Source organism: Lepisma saccharinum, chromosome 22 (genome assembly GCF_977018435.1).
Source record: "Lepisma saccharinum chromosome 22, izLepSacc3.1, whole genome shotgun sequence".
Classification (NCBI taxonomy): Eukaryota; Metazoa; Arthropoda; class Insecta; order Zygentoma; family Lepismatidae; genus Lepisma; species Lepisma saccharinum.
Window position 1 is genome coordinate 13563003 of NC_139250.1, and position 19550 is coordinate 13582552.

The following is a 19550-nucleotide window of genomic DNA, read 5'->3' on the forward strand; positions in this document are numbered from 1 at the left end:
TGTCTTTCAGTGTCTTTATCGTTAAAAAAACCTTCGGGAAGCACGTTTTTAAAAAATATGATCGGTGGAAATCAATTTGAACGTGCCTAAAGTTCCTAGGGGTTCATTACGAGCAACGAGTCGCATGCAGATAAAAAAAAGAGAGAGGAGAATTAAAAGCAGTTGCGAAGTTAATGTCTACTTTACAAAGGAGAACGGTTTCGCGAGGGAATGTTACGTTCTCTTCCCCCCACTAGTTAAAATCTTTTCTGTCTATGACGTCACAGAAACACACAGCACATTAAAATGAACAGTCGTAGAACTGCATTACGTGTTTTGATTTAGAAGCAGTGTAGCAGTGTGAGCGTGGTAAGGTAAGTGAAATAACAGAATATTTAATAGCAACTGGCGAATACTTCTCTCATCCTTGTGGATTAAGAGCTATTTTACTCGTATGATCAAAAGTCGCCTGTTTATTTTATTGTTTTAACAGCTTTCCTTTCATTAATCGCACATTTCTTAGTAACGCTCCAAAATCGTCACAATAAATGTTATTCTTCGGCATCGTTGCCAGAGGCGTCTCCTGCGGTGCATGCTGCGCATGCGTCAATTGTGGGAAAAAGGAAAGTTTGCTCTGCGACGACATTCATGAGCGTTTCTACATTCTAATGTCTTCATATAGGAGAAGTATTTATTTTACACGAGAGCGCTCAACTAAGATTATATTACATTTCTTGGATCTGAAGTGACGCATGCGTCAATTGTGGGAAAAGAATTATTACTTTCTTTCACTTCAGATCCAAGAAATGTAATATAAGCTTAGTTGAGCGCTCTCGTGTGAAATAAATACTTCTCGTATATGAAGAAATTAGAATGTAGAAATGCTCATGAATGTCGTCGCAGAGCAAGCTGCCATTTTTCCCACAATTGACGCATGCGCAGCATGCGTTCAAGAGACGCCTCTGATCGTTGCTAACTCGTCAAAACCGTACCAGTATGTCAGGTGGATCGAATTTTTGTCTCCAGAACTGCACCCTTGCACTTTAGGGATTTCTGTCTGCCCTCCAATTTTCAAGTTTATTAAAATTTTAAGTGCCTCCCCGATGGCGCAGTGGTGGCGTTGTCGCCTTGTAATCAAGGGGTCCCGGGTTCCATTCCCGGTGGAGGCACATAGTGGTTCGGATCCAACTTTAAACTGTAGGTCCAGTCCCGATTAGCCTTACTGTGAATAAAGTGAACTTAAAACACCAATTCAATCAATATTAAAATTTTAAATTCTTATTTACTTTCTGGAGCCCTGACGAGCAAATAAAGACAAGTTCCTATGACTTTGCAAGCGTACGTCGTTTATAAAATTATTCCTGGACGTTATTTTTATGGGATGAAAACCTCTCGATTCTGCCCCAAATTACGCCCATGCGCCGCACGTGTGTTTGTGTATATATATATATATATATATATATATATATATATATATATATATATAAAATACACAGTGTCTTTCTTCGTGAGCTTGCAACACTAACAAATCAACAGAAAAGGAAAATATTTTTGTACATGTATCATGTGGTCCTTTAACATTGTTTTCAGCAAAATCCATGATGATGAGTATACCAGTTTATCTGGGATCTCCATTACAAAATTTTAATTCCTCTAACTTGTTAGTGCTTATCTGTTAATTGAGTATAGGTTTGTGAATAGTAATTGTAGAAAACATTACTCATATTTCTATTTACATTGCTGCTTATATTTATACGTTAACCAGATATATTTAATATATTTTTACCTACATTCTATCTTCATTTATTCCCTATTTATATTACAATTAACTTATTGTCTACACTTTTCTGGTGCTTCCATCTATTATCTCTTTCTGCAAATACATTTTCTCGTATATCGGGTTTGTAATACCTCGAGTTTCCGTAATGAACAAAATACTAAAATTGGTAAACGCTGTAAGTGCCACAAGAATTCAAACACCGTTTTCCACGTTAAACTGTGAAATGAGCCATGCTTTATAATGTGGTAAACTTGAAAAGTGGCTGGTAGCCCTCTAAGTAGTTCAAAGGGCGTGTAAAGAAGTCACTCGTGTGAACGTTCTTACGGGCTGATGTGCCGAACGATGCGATTTCCCAACACTTTCGCTTTTGGCACTTACAACGTTTACCACTTTTAGTCCTCACCGCCGGTCTCTTGTCACTTTTGGAGGGATATTTCCACGAACATCTGCACATCTAATTACGGACTGAAAACGATGCGCTTTTGTTTGAAGCCGTGCATCTTTGCTCGCGCATAGTCCTGGGGGAAGAAATATGGCGGGGATGCACATTAGAGCTTGTTATTGTTTTCAAATACCGGGTGGTCCAAAAGTCCCGGAACGGTCACATATCGTGAGAAATACACATCGAATCGGAAAACGAAAAAATACGTGTTGAATAAGTGAAAGAAAGCTATTCAATAATATCACTTTTGATTTCCCACCCCCGGCGGGGGGCAACTGTGAAATTTTAAATGGAAACCGCCATTTTGTATTGTAGAATCGGAAAGAGGATTTCATTCCGAGTCCAACGAGCTATCAACCATCCTCCTAGCTCAATTAGGAATGGAGATATGGCGATTTTAAATTTTTCTCCCCCCCCCCAAAAGTGAAAATTTCATAAAACCCAAAAAATTTCAAAGGGACGCTCTGACCCTAATTGAGCTAGAGTGAAAGCGATTGCACCTTTCAATAGAGTCTATCAGGGGGTGGGGGTGGGGAATCAAGTGTGATATCATTGAATAACTTTCCTTCACCTATTAAACACGAATTTTTTCGTATTTCTCACCATATGTGGACGTTCCGGGACTTTTGGACCACCCGGTATAGCTATGAAGAAATATTTTGTTCTCGCGTGTGGAGTGGAATATGTAAAGTTATATACTTCTTAGTAAACTTTAAATCTTCAATCTTGTGTGGTGTGATTACTCACAATCTTCAAAATAGTTGTTATAGGCAGTGGCGTATCAAGGGGTGGGCGACCGCCCGTAACCTCTCGTCTCATGGGGTTGATACAGAAAATGTATTAAATGGAAGTGAGGGAAAAAAAGTTAGAAAATGGTAATTTTTGTAGGCAATAATATTAAAACATTATGGTTTATCTGGCTTTAAATTTTAGTTTAACGTTATAATTCGTCAAATAAGGTGCGTACCATGCGGGCAGGCGGGCTCTAAGCCTATAAAGGGACCCGGAAAATGTCAAAATTATTGTCATATTTCTCATGTGAAACATTTACGCAAAAATTCACGATAACTTGCGTGGAATTTTTTACCCATTTATTGTTTTCTCTAATAAAAACAATTGTCTTGAATTTTCTTCTTTCTCTCAATCTTGCACTCTCGATTTTAATATGTTAACAATAAAGCACCTCCAAGTGTCACGAAGCATGTGTGAGGCATTTAAATGCTTGCAACTCAAGAAGTTCTTACTTCCATCATAGAGCTTCATATTTCAGTTCCCGGAAAACAAAGAAAGACATTTTTAGGGTGAGTGAAATTATTAAATATAATTTTCTTCAGTAATTTAATATCATTTAAATATGATAATTTGCTGACGTATCCCTGAACATTTTGTATCGATTCACACTGAGATATTTCAAATTTAAGGAACGGATGGGAGCGTCGCATTTTAATCTCGCCAAGGACCTCGCGATATGTTGCTACGCCACTGGTTATAAGTGGAAATATGAGGTATGCTCGCAGCGATGATGGTATCCAAAGGCGTAACTTAGGATTTAATTTTGAGGGGTCAGAAACAAACTCGGCCGAATTTTCAGGGGGCAGAATAAAACTAAGCCTAATTTTCAGGGGCAGAATCAAACTGGGCACAATTTTCAGGAGCAGAATCAAACTCGGCCTAATTTTCTGGGGGCAGAAACAAACTGAGCCTAATTTTCAGGGGGCAGAATAAAACTGGGCGTAATTTTCAGGGGGCAGAATCAAACTGGGCCTAATTTTCAGGGGGCAGAATAGAACTGGGCGTAATTTTCAGGGGGCAGAATAGAACTGGGCGTAATTTTCAGGGGGTAGAATAAAACTGGGCCTAATTTTCAGGTGGCAGAATAAAACTGGGCCTAATTTTCAGGGGGCAGAATAAAACTGGGCGTAATTTTCAGGGGGTAGAATAAAACTGGGCCTAATTTTCAGGGGCAGAATAAAACTGGGCCTAATTTTCAGGGGGCAGAATAATACTGGGCCTAATTTTCAGGGGGCAGAATAAAACTGGTCCTAATTTTCAGGGGGCAGAATAAAACTAATCCTAATTTACAGGGGCAGAATCAAACTGGGCCCAATTTTCAGGAGCAGAATCAAACTGGGCCTAATTTTCAGGGGGCAGAATCAAACTGGGCCTAATTTTCAGGGGGCAGAATAAAAATGGGCCTAATTTTCAGGGGGCAGAATCAAACTGGGCCTAATTTTCAGGGGGCAGAATCAAACTGGGCCTAATTTTCAGGGGGCAGAATCAAACTGGGCGTAATTTTCAGGGGGTAGAATAAAACTGGGCCTAATTTTCAGGGGGGCAGAATAAAAATGGGCCTAATTTTCAGGGGGCTGAATAAAACTGGGCCTAATTTTCAGCGGGCAGAATCAAACTGGGCGTAATTTTCAGGGGGTAGAATAAAACTGGGCCTAATTTTCAGGGGGGCAGAATAAAAATGGGCCTAATTTTCAGGGGGCTGAATAAAACTGGGCCTAATTTTCAGGGGGCAGAATAAAACGGCCTAATTTTGAGGAGGCAGAATCAGACTTGGGGCCTAATTTTGACGGAACAGAATTAAACTTGGGCCTAATTTTGAGGGGGGCAAAATAAGACTTGGGGCCTAATTTTGAGTGGGTAAAATCAAACCTGGGCTTAACTTTGGGGTAAGAGAGACTAAAAGTTTTCCATCCCTAAAAGCAGTATCCAGAATTATTTGCTAAGTAACTGTGGCGTTCTCGAAATCACAAGTATTACTCTTTATTTCTTTGTTCATAAGGTTTTAATAAACCAGAAAATTTGGGGGAGACACTTGCCCCCTTGCACCCGCCAAGTTACGCCTATGATAGTATCCCCCAGCTTCCACATTTTTGGCTTCAGGTTTATCCATGTCAAAAGGCTCAAATTTCCAGTCTCCAACGAGAAAGGTTGAGTGCAACATCGAAACACAAAAACAAGCCAATTCCTTCTTCCCAGATTCTCTAATCAATTAAAATACCAATGTGGCCTCTTCTTAAAAACTTTCCGGGAAGCCCCCAACCCCCTTGCAATCACTAACGGTTCGAAGCATTTGAGTTACAGAGCACCAGAAAGGGGGAAAAGGAAAGGAAAAAAAATAAACGGTATTTAGATCTCGGAAAGGCTTTTTAGGAAACGTAACCTCACCGGAAAATTGGATTACTCCGAACCCGATACCCTTGCATTTCTTTCTGGACGACCGCTGTTGCGCAAAATCCCATCTAATAGTGGCACGGGTTCGAAATCTCGTCACTGGAAACGGCAGTGTGCTCTGTCTCTCTCCCCCTGGAAAGGGGTGTTGGAGGGAACTATCATTGAGACCCACTTCGACTGTTTGGAGCAGCTTACACGGTCTCTCAATTTTTGTTTACTAATTATGAACGTGATTAAAATCGGATCAGATTTTCTACCCCTGCTATTTTTTCACACATGTGCGAGCAGGAGCTGCGTCTGGCTTTACCAGAAGGGGTGGGATTTTTCGTCTTCTGGCCCCAGATGGTCTGAAAAAAGAGCATCGGGTGAAATTAAAGACTAAAATTGGTAAACGCTGTAAGTGCCACAATAATTCAAACACCGTTTTCCACGTTAAACTGTGAAATGTGCCATGCTTTATAATGTGGTAAATGTGAAATGTGGCTGGTAGCCCTCTAAGTAAGTTCAAAGGGCGTGTAAAGAGGTCACTAGTGTGCACGTTCTTACGGGCTGATGTGCGGAACGATGCGATTTCCCAACACTTTCGCTTTTGGCACTTACAACCTTAACCACTTTTAGTCCTCAATTAGCATAGTCTTAAGAAAGGGGTACTGATTTAATTTAAGGGGAGAGAAGCAAGAAATTCACCCTTGGCGATATCTAGTCTCGTTCTTCTGTATGCACGGCTTTGATGTGTTCGGTGGTTGGCAACACTGCCGATTTACTGTCCTCCCTGATCCCTTCTTGCCTTGTACTATCTGCTCATTCTCGTCTCGGTTTCTAGATAAAAAAAAGTACAAAAATATAAAATAACAGAAATTAACAATTGATTGATTGATTTCACTTCGCTCTTCTGCCACTTTTAGCAAATCGCAAAGATGAGGATGAGCGATGATTTTGATGAAGGAAACTCACAAAGAACATCCATGCCCAGGCCGGGATTCGAAAACGGGATCCCTGGAGTCGTAGCCTGCTGTGCACACATCAATAAGAACTGAAGTGTTAACTTTTATTTTTAGACAGGAAAAATATATGCTAAATTATCACGAAGAAATTATATGCATCGATTTGAACTATTCAGTTTTAACGTATATCTCATCCAGGGCGCGGATTTTGTTGACATTTCATCTTTTAACTGGTGCAACGTAGACATTGCTAACTAGTACAGAAATTCTGAACACCCTCCTCAGGTTGAAGAAATGTAATTTTTTGGGTGATTTTTTAAAATTTTGCGTCATTTTTTAAAATTTTGCGTCATTTTTTAAAATTTTGCGTCATTTTTTTTAAAAAAAATTGTGTCATTGCATGCTGAAACATAAGAAGTTCAATAATTTCTGTTTTGTCTGATGTTATCTTACGGTACTTACCCTGTGTTTAACAACAAAGACTGACGAAAATCGCGAAATGCAATATTGTCGAGTTTCTTATTCACAGTCCGTACAACACACCAAGGTGAAGAAGCAATTGTTAAATTGTTTGTCTTGGAATATATATACTATTTTTTCAATAAACAGATTGAGTTTTGTACGAATTTTTGGGTCATTTTTCAAAGATTTTAGGTCATCAAAATCCGGGTCCTGTGAGCATTACGTGCATCCTAAATTTGCACCAAAGACTGATTACCTGAGTAATAAATTATTTTTAAGTACCGGTAATACTGGCACAATTTAAGAAGCTCCACATAATGATCGCACCCGACTTTTTTTTAGAAAAAAAGGCATAAAATCTGCGACGATTAGCCTATGCGGTGAAATTGGGTAATTTATTGAAGACTCGGGAAGTATGGAAGCTTTCAGACCGAAATAGAAGCGACACCGAGGTTTCACATCGACCGTCCCGTCCAATTTGTGGATTGATTGATTTGGTGTTTGAAGTTTACTTTATGCACAGTAAGGCTAATCGGGACTGGACCTACAGTTTAAAGTGGGATCCGAACCACTATGTGCCTCCACCGGGTGTCGAAGCCGGGACCCCTTGACGACGACGCTACCACTGCGCCATCGGGGAAGCCCTCACAGTCTGTAGAAAAGCATTTACTGAACATACATGCACTATCAACAGACCGAGACGACAATACAAGCAACACGTGTCGTGTCACTCCGGTACGAAACGTTGAATTCATTCCTGGAGGCAGAATTGATTCAAGAAATGTTTTGCGACTTTAAAGAACGTTTTTGTAAATAGAAAGATGTGCCTTTCCCCCTTCACAGGAATTTCACCCCTGACCCAACCAATAAAAATCTGCAGTCCGGGCTTTGATGAGTTAGGAGGTTGGCAACACTGCCGATTTCCTCAGCTATACTGTGCATGGCTGGGTAGTTGAGGCAAGTGGATTATTTCATGAAATCCTGTTGCAATGTTGTCTGGAAGCATAGCAGAAAAAAAAATCCTGAGGGCCCTTTGTTGCCAACAACTTCCTGTTGTTCGTTGTCTACCAATGCGCAATGATAAGACTGCAATTCATCAGCTGAGAACGAGATTAATTTTTGAAAAAAATAATAAACCATATACATATCCGTATGTGTAGTTTAATTAATTAAATATAGAAATCTTATCACGGGAAACGTCAACTGCTAAAATGTCTGACGGATATTAATCGCAATTATTAAGTTTCCTCTTCGTAATGAATTTAATCGCTATTTTTGATAAGAAAAAAAAGGCAGTTTATAAGTCCGTGCAAAGCCTTGTAAATGTTATCTTGGCGCGGGACTTTCGTTAATTTATCAAAAGCGCTGCCTGGTCCGCGTAATGAATTACTGCGAAGATGTGACTGGGAGGGGGGGGGGGGGTAACAATTCCGTTAGTTGAAAACGATAAACGGATCGTTGAAACTTGTCCTTTTCCAAGTTGTCCATGATCAGTATATCACACACTGTTCATCTAATATGATTTAATTAATTTGACAATAAAAACCAGGGACACTAAATTTTAAATTCTCGAATTTCAGTGCTGACGGAACTAAAGTAGCTTTAAGATAATGGAATGGCAGTTGTGGAAACTCCATAGATGCGGATTAACAACCGTTATAGAATTTCTAAGTAACAAATTATATTAAAATGGAAATTTAAAGGAGGCTTAATTCTGGTAATGCATGTCACCTTTCTTACTCTCGTCTAATATTAAAGAATTTCTAAAATTTTCGTTTTGTCTAAAGCTAACATGTTTTATTGATGTTACTGCTTAACTCTTTGACTTCCCGGATGGCGTAGTGGTAATGTCCCTGGGTTTGATACCCGATGGAGGAACATGGTGGTTCAAATCCCACTTTAAACTGTAGGTCCCGCCCCGATTAGCCTTTCTATGCATAAAGGGTGCTTAAAACCAAAACTCAACAACAACAACTTATTTTCTTGGATGAACGTTCCCGATGCCATACGGGCAGGCCCGTAGATAGGATTTTATTTCGGGGAGGGCTCATCCCTAATCAGCACAGGCTATAACTGTCATTTTACAACAATAACTAATATAAATCATTAATATACCAATTTTAATCCAAATTTATTATTGTTATTACTATTTTATTATTATTATTATTATTAATATATAAATGGAGAGACTTTGCTACTCGATCCACCGTATGAGTGAGTACCAAACAAAACTCTTGTTCACTATTATTTTTCTTACATTTTATACAGTTAGTGTACTGAAATTCATATTCATTGTTATCTTTTATTAACTTTTACACATTCCGTTCAAAAGAAGGCTTTTAAGGTTAGGGGCAAATTTTACTCATAAAGTTTATATCGTGTGACCTGTCACAAAGAAAACTATAAATTTTGGAATCTGTTGATCCAGTTATTATTTGAATTAAATGGTAGAATATAAAAATATAACCAGGTTCTTCTATTATACAGTAAACTTTTTTCGATCTAATGTTTAATCATGCTAAGGAAGTAAAATTAATTACCACTACACACTATTTAAATTAGATATTTGTAGGATTTCGGGGAGGGCTTCAGCCACCTTAGCCCTCCCCGTGACTACGTGCCTGCAAACGGGTAAGGCTATGAAGTTGCAAGCAAGAGTTTCCGTGCTGTGGAGGAAAATTGCAATTGAGACTATAGTTCCTGTCCCGAGTAGCAAGTACACGAAACAAACTACGAATTTGTCATTTCCTTGGTTGGCTTACTTAATTTTCTATCCTCGTATATATTCTTCATATTGAAGAACATTTGAGCGCTATTTCATTAATTTCCAATTTTCTTTGTATATTTTATTTATGCGAATCTAAGATCAATGTGTTTATCAGCCCACATTTCTCGCCATGGACACGCCACTAGTCACTGCTAATTAAGCTCGTAATCCTTTATTTTCATTCTTATTGTCTTACATAAAACTCGTCGTCACGCTGGCCAAATGCCTTGTGTGGTCGACTCGCAGTCTCGCCACTGCAGGCTCCGTATTCAAGTCCCATCCAAGCGTGGGGTCTGTCCTCATGAAGTAATACAATCATCACACATCGTTGCAATTAGCTTACGCAATCAGAAAAACGACTGAATCATATTCAGACGTAAAATGAAGTGTTTGTTGCACTGATTAGTGTTTACAAATAATGTTCACCATTCAAAGATTTCACGCACATATTTTATTTTCTGATAGTAAAAATTGCTTTATGATTACATTCATATAAAAATGCATATACACAATTATCTGCCAGAGAACAACCTAAAACAAAAAGTCAAAAGTTCATTCAAACACTACACAGTTCGTTATACCTGACGCACATCTTATTTTAAGTTAACTTACATAAAGCGTTGCTCATGTTTGTACAGTATGAAGTATTAACAAGTATTTACAGAGAATTAATTTTAACAACATTACGGTTTGAATGCATTCTCCTTTCCGTAAGAAACACAGGGCTATTTCTACTTTATATTCTTGCCTATCTTGGTTGTAGTAACACTGCCACCTATTCATACATCGGTAAGTTATTTTCCATCACAAGCACAAATTATTCTTTGTATTTGTCACTGCCTCACCAGACCTCACTATCTTTGGAGATTCAGGGTCACGCAAGCCTTGACGCTACGGCGCAGTGCACTGTTCTGCTAGTTTCCCAGGAAACCGATTTCCGTCAATAGATGTCTCTAGCTCCGCGCAGAGTCCGTGCTAAAACTCTTGTAGCCCTTTGACGTCATCTTTTTGCTGTTTTCTTCGTGTCTGCTGCAGAATCGGGCAACGTGGTCTGGAAAGGCGTTTTGTGCTATTTCGTATGTCGCGTCCGTCTGTCTGTCAGTGCACAGGGACATCGCTTGGTGGAAGAAGAGTGAAATCGTTCGTTACTGCCTTCGCTGCGAGGCGTTGTTAGGTCGTGAGAGCGTGTGCGCGGTAGGTGAACAGTGGCGTTCGCGTGCCTTCGTGTGGGGCAACATGGCTGACGAGAATCAAAGTGCGCAGGCTTCAACCGCGACGCTGTTCAGGCGCAAGATGTTCAAAAAGCTGCCGGTGTACGTCGCTGAGAATCACAACGAGGTTCTGCCGTTTATTTATCACTGCATCGGCTCCAAACATTTACCGCTAGAGGGAAACACGATCGTCCATCTAGACTCGCATCCCGACATGCTGATCCCGGTAGGCATGCCTGCCGACACGGTATGGGACAAGCACCAGCTCTTTGAGCACCTCAGCATCGAAAACTGGATAATGCCCGGAGCTTACGCTGGCCATTTCAGGAATCTCGTGTGGATCAAACCTATCTGGGCTCAACAAATAAGTGACGGGTCGAGGTCGTTCTTCATTGGGCGCGAAAAGTCGTCCGGGGAGATACGACTGACGTGCAGCGAGTCGTATTTCGTCAGCGAGGCCCTCTATTGCGCAGCTGACGAACTAGAAAACAGAAGAGAGACGTTTCTGGACGTTGGGACATTGGGTCAGGGTCTGGATGACCCAACCAAGGTGGACGATATGGAGGGTCTCAGTGTCATGTTTCGGAAGTACATTACAGAACGTGATCCCTTCATTCTGGACATTGATCTAGACTTCTTCAGCACGAAAAACCCTTTCCGGAACATGTACGATAAGGCTGGCCTTTACGAGAAACTGCAGAGGATATATTACTATGAGACAGCTAGCGATGGTGGCGACGCCGAAACGCTGCGGCGAGCGGTCGAAGTGAGGAAGGCTCAGTTGAAAGAGTTACAATCAATCTTCAAGCATCTTCATGCTAGACGTAGCCTGGAGGGACTGAAGGAAAGTCCGAGACTGTCTTCAGTGAGGGAACTGGTCGAGGCTGTTTCTAGTGAGTACCCTGATGAAGAAGTGGACTGGGAGGTCATTCACGATGCCGGGTGTACTTGTGACGACACTGATCTTCCTCATCACATCAGCTCACGTGATGAGGTCGATCGTCTGATGCAGACTGTCGTGAAGATGCTGGATGTCTTGCCGACGCCTCCCGCTATCATCACTATATCAAGGTGAGTTTACTTTAAGGATAAGCATAAGACTTGTTACCAGTGGCGTATGCTGAGTCCAAGATCTGGCCTATGTCACGTGGTCCTATGCTATGGAGGAAGGGAGAAGAGCAGGCTCGCGTAAACTCCGTGTGTAAGTGGTTAGACACACCCATATAATCGTTTTCGGCGTCTTCAAGAAGTCACTTTGCCATGCAAGTGGCAGCCAGGTTGCCAACTCGTAAGCAATCAGGTTGCAAACTCGTAAAAAATCAGGTTGCCAACTCGTAAGAAATCAGGTTGCCAACTCGTAAGAAATCAGGTTGCCAACTCGTAAGAAATCAGGTTGCCAACTCGTAGAAAATCAGGTTGCCAACTCGTAAGAAATCAAGTTGCCAACTCGTAAGAAATCAGGTTGCCAACTCGTAAAAAATCAGGTTGCCAACTCGTAAAAAATCAGGTTGCCAACTCGTAAAAATTCAGGTTGCCAACTCATAAAAATTCAGGTTGCCAACTCCAGAATCAGCATCATCATCTCACTGATATGAATAATATTATATACACTTTCTGATCGATTTTTCTCCTGTATTTTATTCTCTAGACTTCAGGCTTCGCAGATAGCCTAAGTAGCCTAGAATATACGCTCCTGGTTGTTGCATAAGCGTCGTGAGGTTTGAGTTATTAGGAAGGGTGTGCAGTATAATGCACTAATAACTTACATGTACTCAATATTGATTGATTGAGTTGGTGTTTTAAGTCCACTTTATACACAGTAAGGCTAATCAGGACTGGACCTACAGTTTAAAGTGGGATCCGAACCAACTATGTGCCTCCACCGGGCGACGACGCTACCACTGCGCCATCGAGATGTACTCAATATATTTTTTTCCGGATTATACGATGGAGCATCCCCCACTGTACCCCCGCTAACAACGCCCTAGGTTAGTTGTTTCTTTCCCTGATGTAGAGCGATCAGTGGCGTGCCCAGGATTTTCGAAGGGGGCGGTATACGTATATAGTAATGAGACCATTTTGCTATCTTTTCCTGCCTTTGACTTTTTTTTTTAGTAATACTGGGCCAAAGGAGGGATATGATATATACCTGTTATAGAATATAGAGGGGTTTTGATATCATGTAAGACAATAAGATGGTCTTCCAATAAAGGGTGTGAATTGTAGGCATTGCAGTAATGTTTCAATATTTCGATATTACCACTACCCCTGACTGTACAGTCAGATGGGGGGGGGGGGGGGTCGAACCAAGTAACATCTTTGGACAGAACTTTATCACACCTGGCCTCTAAGATTTAACAGGAAGCAACTTGTCTACCACTATTTTCGTTCTATTTTATTTCCACATTCTAAGGAATGGAATTTTGTTGACGCTGAAGCTGATGTGTCCTCTCCATCATAGGCGTATCTTGGCGGGGGCAAGTGCACTTGCTTCCCTCCCTAATTTCCAGGTTTTAAAAAATATACAAGTTTTACTGTTGTTAACCCTCTGAGACATGAGGAGCAAAATAATAAAGCGTAATAATTATGATTTCGCAAATGTAACAGTTATTTAGCTAATAATGCTGGATGCTGTTCTATAAGATGGAAAACTTGTATGTGTTGGACATAATACCACGATCGTAGATTTTACAGATTTGCATGATCCCTGTAAAGTACTGGAATTGCTAGATAAAAAACCCATGTCTTGAGTTTCGGATGAAGCAGTTAAGGCTCTTATAGTGGATGATATACTGCTACGTCACAGGAGAAATATTGTGACAATATAATGGATTGTTTACGACGATAGATACAGTCTGCACTTATCTACATTCGCACTGTATACCGTTTCAGTGTGCAATAAATTTCCCACCTGAATGCGAAATAAAGCGAGTGATAGAAATCTGGCACCAATGACCTCGAGGTAGTGGGAAAACACCATTTAATGTTCTTATCGGTTTCTTTTTATGCTCCCTTTAGTTTCCTTGTCTCTTCTCTTTCTTTATTACCTTCTACTTCCACTTCTTCACATCTGTTCGGGAATGTCGAGTAAAACGTACTTAAGATTTTTAGATGGTAAAGGCGGGTTACATTGGTCGAGTGCGCGGGGAGAGTTACTGGACTGTCTGCTCGATTCGACCCTTCTATGGCGCGTAGCTGTTTACACACTTTCTACTAGACTCTATACTGGTTGCAAGCCGAAAAGGTTTATTTTGGTCTCATCGGAGCAGATGACGTTGGTTGTTCCAGAACTCCTGGTCTTCATGCACATGGTTGCTTTGCATTCTCCCATGATATCCCTGTCTGTACAATGCGCGTTGAACTGTTAAATTGCTCATTGTCTTTCCTGTTGCATTTTCGACCCGTAACCTCAATTTTGGATTTGCCTTAACTTTTCTCACCACGAAAAGTTACTTTCTGTTAGCCTTTTCTCTTTTCTTCTTCTTTCCCGATTCTGTGTTGAACCCTCACATTTGGATTTATTTACTATATACTGAACAGCAGGGCCGTAGCCAGGAAGGGGCCGGGGGTGCTCAGCCCCCCCTGGAATTGCCGTCAGCTTCCTTGACATTAGGTAAAATCATTTTGTACAATTTCTTTGCAGTGAAGAGTGAAAATGTAGACAGCAGATATTATTTGCTCACAACTTTGGTGAAGGATAACTTCACAGAGCATGAACAGCAGCGGCAAGTATTTAGAAGATTCTCTTCTGTAGACTTTATATAGTCCCTTCGCTGCCTCTGTTACAACGTCCCGTTTAGACAGAAATCAGTGACTTTGACGTCATCACAAAAATTCCCTCCGCATCTGCGTCAAAGGTTAACAGCTCCCAAGTTTTGGAAATTAAGGGGTGTTTCATTGCTTCAGCCGGAGGTGGAATGTACTGTAGGTAGTATGATTGAATATTGTCCATTTTTTCTTGCATGATATAAATACGTATCTGTATTATCAAAAGTAGTATGGAGTGTGTAGTAAGGAACGATTTCACTAGTATTCAATTAACACATCAAGTGGTATTTTAAAAGATATACATAAAATGTAGTATTTGTATATTTCTAAAATGTATGTAACTTAATGGACCCCCCCCCCAACACACACACAATTTGCCTTTATTTAATAATGTTAAACTTATAAAAATGGACTTGGTTTGAAAGACCCCCCTGATAACCCTTGAGCCCCCCCCCCTGGAGATCAATTCTAGCTACGGGCCTGCTGAACAGAAGGATGAGAGTGGCTCAACAGACCTGCAACTGAAGCTGCACGTACAAAAACGCAGTGTGCTGCACACAACGATGTGACATGATCACTACATGACTCATGCGTGCAACAAGAAAGGTATACATGAAACAACCTCTAACGATTTATAATACTCTCCATCCAATACAATTACTGTATCTCGCATATTTTGTACAAATTACCTTTTCAAATGTCCTCCCTGAATACTGGACACCTTTTGTTACGATATTTCGCAACTGACCACGTTCAGAGGTGTTTCATACAATGTATACAGCCTGTACGAACAAGTATGGTACATCCTGTAGCTCTATCTGCCCAACAATCGTCTTCGGGGGTGTGTGCCTCCATGAGTGTCAACAACCTCAGTTGCAAGTAAAAGCTGTAGGAGTAACATCGCTCTCCCGTTACAACGTTGCCAAGGGTACGTCTGCTTTTATCAGTTGTTTTTATTATCTTCTTTGTACAGTGTGTGGGTGTTTTGTGTACTAATTTTCCGTGCTTTGTGTACTATTGTACAACTTCTATCGAGTAACTGAGCTGATCAAATGTCTTTCTCTCCCCAGTTTTACAGTACGTTTGGCAACATGCTGTGTATCCGTCGCTCGTTTCGTCCCGATAGGAACTTGCTGTGCCTTATGACTCGAAAATGCCCGATGTCAGTCGAAGACAATTCAGCTGATCGCTGATTCGTTCTTTCCCAGCCGCGAGTTGGAATTGCGAGGGGTATAGCAATCAGTGTTGCCACAATGTGAGGGCACAATTTCCCTTTCCAAGGGGCAAAATTTCCCTTTTTGGACCAGTTTTTCCCTTCACTTAAGCAAATCATACAATAATAATAATACGTATTAGTAGTGGTAGAGCAGTAGCTGTAATTATTATTATTATTAGTGGTGGTAGAAGCAATAGTAGTAGTATTTCCGTTGGTCCATGTCCGTGTTAATAATAAAAGAAAAAATTCACATACATATCACTTTCATCGCTTCCTGACCAGATGTCCCAGGTTTGGATCCTGGTCAGGAATCCATTTAATCGTTAATCTTCATCGTTACTATTATCCGAAGGTGCAGAAAAGCGATGTACTTAACAGAAATATACAGGCTATATTCAAGGGAGCAGAAAAAAGAACAGAAAAAATGAAAAATGTGAATATGAAACTGGAACTTAACATAAACTGTTATAATGTAGAGTCAGATATCTTAAAATTTCCCTGAAATTGTGGTATTTTTTAATCGAAATTCCCTTTTCCCTAAAATTTCTGTCCGAATTTCCCTGCAAAAGGGATATTTCCCTTCATGTGGCAACACTGATAGCAATGTGGGATGGTGGCTGCACCTATTTGGCGCTCTTTTCACACAATGAACCCATCGACGTCGTTGGCGATTAAAATAAAGCTCTGAAACGGTTTACACACTTTTTTACGAGAAATAAATACAACAATGCACGAGGACATGTCTAGAAAGAAAACTATCTCCATTGTTTTTTTCTAATTGTTCTTGGTTGTACGTAAAACATAAATTCTTTATTTTCAATATTACTTCTCCTCGCCAGATACATCAAGTCCCATCTCCTGCACTTGATAATCATTCGTCAGTCTATCTATATCTCAGAAATTAGTCACCACATGTGAAATTTGTTGTACCTATGGAAAGATGGGTGTGATATCTACAATTGTTGCCACTAATACAATAATGATATGATGATAATGATACGATAATATTATCACCACAACGTCAAAATTGGAAGGTTTGTACTGATGGCAGTTAATCTGTGGGTTTTGGACTGGCCTAGTGGTAACGCCGTGGCCTTGTAATCAATGGGTCCCCGGTTTGATACCGGGTGGAGGCACATAGTGATTCGGGTCCCACTTTGAACTGTAGGTCCAGTATCAATTAGTCTATCTGCGCATAAAAGTGGACTTAAAATGAAAGTCAAACCAAATTGAATGAAACTAATCTGTGGTTTTCGAGCAATACCAGTCACGTGAAGCACCTGATGGGTTTGGGAAAAGCGATTTTATGGGTGAAGAGAAACTGTCATATTTTTAGTGACATATAATCCTGGTTAGCAACACTAGTAGTACAGAATTTCGTCTTCGGTCTGGAAAAATTAATTTTCAAAGTTACTTATTAAAACAAATCAGCAACATAAATTTGTGGGTATCATATTAAACCTGTAGCGTATAGCATACAACCTATCTATAAGTAACCAGTCTCCTCCATCATGGGGAAGGAATTCTGATTTAGGCCAAAAAAAATTATTAGCCTGAAATTCAAGTTTGTCGAGCGGAACGAGACGCCAGAGGATAGTAAGTCTCTGTCTCGTCTCGCTCGACAAGTCTAGTCTTGTTTTTGTTTTGTTATACAGTACAACCTCGTTAATCCGAACTAATGGGGGATACGTTGACCGGTTTAACGAAAGTCCGGATGAACTGAAATAACCTAAAAGAACAGTAGAAAGTGCATTTAAACTCCGTTTATAGCAACAAAACACGTTTATTATGGTGTATTTTAAGGGCATAGGCCTAAATACACTATACAGTATAGTACAAAGTCTGCGGGAAACAGAATTTCATCAGTGGTTGACTGCCTTTTCTTCGGGAAGTTCTGTTGTTGACTTGTAGCCACATTTAAAACCTTGCATTCTGCTTTTTTTTTGCCTTTTGACTGTCCGGATTAAGCGAAGTCCAGCTTATCGGGGTCCGGATTAACGAGATTTTACTGTACATTCGGTAGTCTCGTTCTCGGTACTGTATCAAAATTTAGTAATGCCCGTAGAAAACATAGTGCACGAAGAAACATGCTGCATGTGAGGCGGCGAGTGTTCTACCAAAACATTTTGGCACGGTTCAAGATTCAGACGCGAGAGCCTGCTAGACGACATGCACGAAGCCAAGCAAGCTTCGACGAGTGTTTTTTCTTGAAAAAAGAAGAAGAAAAAAGGGACCATCAAAAACTCATCGAAGAGGTAAAGTCAGTGTCACACTTCATTAACACGTTTTTTAATAAGCGTCTTACGTTTTCATCGGATGAATATACAAGATTGGCAGGTCTATAGATACTACTTGAAAGGTTAAACCGTGAGTTAGATTTTGTGTAATGGAAGACATTTTGGGCCCAGGAAAGAGCACAGTGTCTTGGTGGTTGTAAAAGTCAAGACATTTTGTCACCAGAATTGTTTCGTTAGACGAAGGTAGTTTCGTTAAGACAAGAGTGATTATAATGTCTTACTGATTGTTCAACTTACGGTGGGAGGAGTTAAGGATCTCACCCCATTAGAAAATATAAATAAATATTAAAATAGTTAGAATGTATTAGTTGCTCTAGAAGTCTATACATCCTAATTATTATGCAATTAAACATAAATTGATATAATTAATCCCCATGTAATCCCCCCCAAGGCCTATGACGCACTCCCCCAAAAAGGTATAACATTCACCCCCCTTTGTGCCGAATTATTTACACAATTTATTTTGGTCAGTCAAAATTTGCGGAACAATATAATCCATACATATTTAAGCAATATATGTTTACTTTAGGTACTGTAGCCTCACTTTCATGTTTGCTAACATAAAACATACAAAACTGCTCAGCCTCACTGCCATTGTTAGTGTACTGAACCTTATTCTTAGCAGTTTGCTTGACTAACCTTGTATTAAAGCAAACAGTACGCCGCCCCCCCCCCCAACCCCCAACCAAGCCGATTCTAAAGGCATAAGAGGTGGTTTTTCATTTCAACCCTGTTGCCGCGATCACCCACACGTAGGCAGAAAAACTGTACATAATAACCATAACTAAAAATCAATAAAATGTCAATCAAACGAAACGACCCCCCCCCCAATTTTTGTGTTAAGATATATAGAATTGGCATAAAATTTTGTCTTCCCAGAAAATTCCCATGACGCAGGAGCATCATGAAACCCCCCTGTGGGTACCCCTGTCTCCGGAATCAAAGGTGAATTTTCACACTTATCAAGGATGATTTAATCCCTACATAACTATATAATAGCCACATTCCTAACTCAAACATTTCTGAATACGAATAAGTGACGTCACGTGGTGGTATTTTTCAAGGGAATAGTAATAGCTTCATAATTTCTAGTTTTATACAATTAATAACGCACATACGAGGGGGGGCTGGAAAGTTCATGAAATCACCCAGAAGAAATACAGCTGGAACAACAATTTAAATACATTATTCAACGTATTCCCCCTGAAGCTCAATACACTTTTCACAACGATGTTTCAACATTTGTAACCCTTTCAAATAGAAGGTTTTGTCCTGCCATGCAAACCAGCCCTCCACCTCCTCAACCAGTGCCTCTTCGGACAGAAAATGTGTGCCCTTGAGATGTTTTTTGAGGTTTGGAAAGAGGTGATAGTCGGATGGGGCCAGATCAGGGGAATAGAGTGGATGGGGTACACAGGTAAAGCCCAGATCCGCCAGCAATTGCATGGTTTAATGGGCCTTGTGCGAGGGCGCATTGTCCTGGAGAAATTGCACACCACGG

The 19550-nt window shown here is 40.3% G+C and overlaps 1 protein-coding gene across 3 annotated transcripts in view; it reads left to right on the forward strand.

Moving 5' to 3' along the window:
- Nucleotides 1-19550, forward strand: part of MESR6 (misexpression suppressor of ras 6) — an 88471-nt gene that overhangs the window by 43766 nt on the left and 25155 nt on the right. For 2 of the 3 annotated variants that reach the window (XM_083143513.1, XM_083143512.1), the window contains exon 1: nucleotides 10612-11839. The exons of the other annotated variant lie outside the window; for it this stretch is intronic. In XM_083143513.1, coding sequence (XP_082999639.1) covers nucleotides 10794-11839 — 1046 coding nt within the window. In that variant the 5' untranslated portion in view covers nucleotides 10612-10793. Of the gene's footprint in view, nucleotides 1-10611; nucleotides 11840-19550 lie in introns of those variants that run through there. 3 annotated transcript variants of the gene reach the window in all.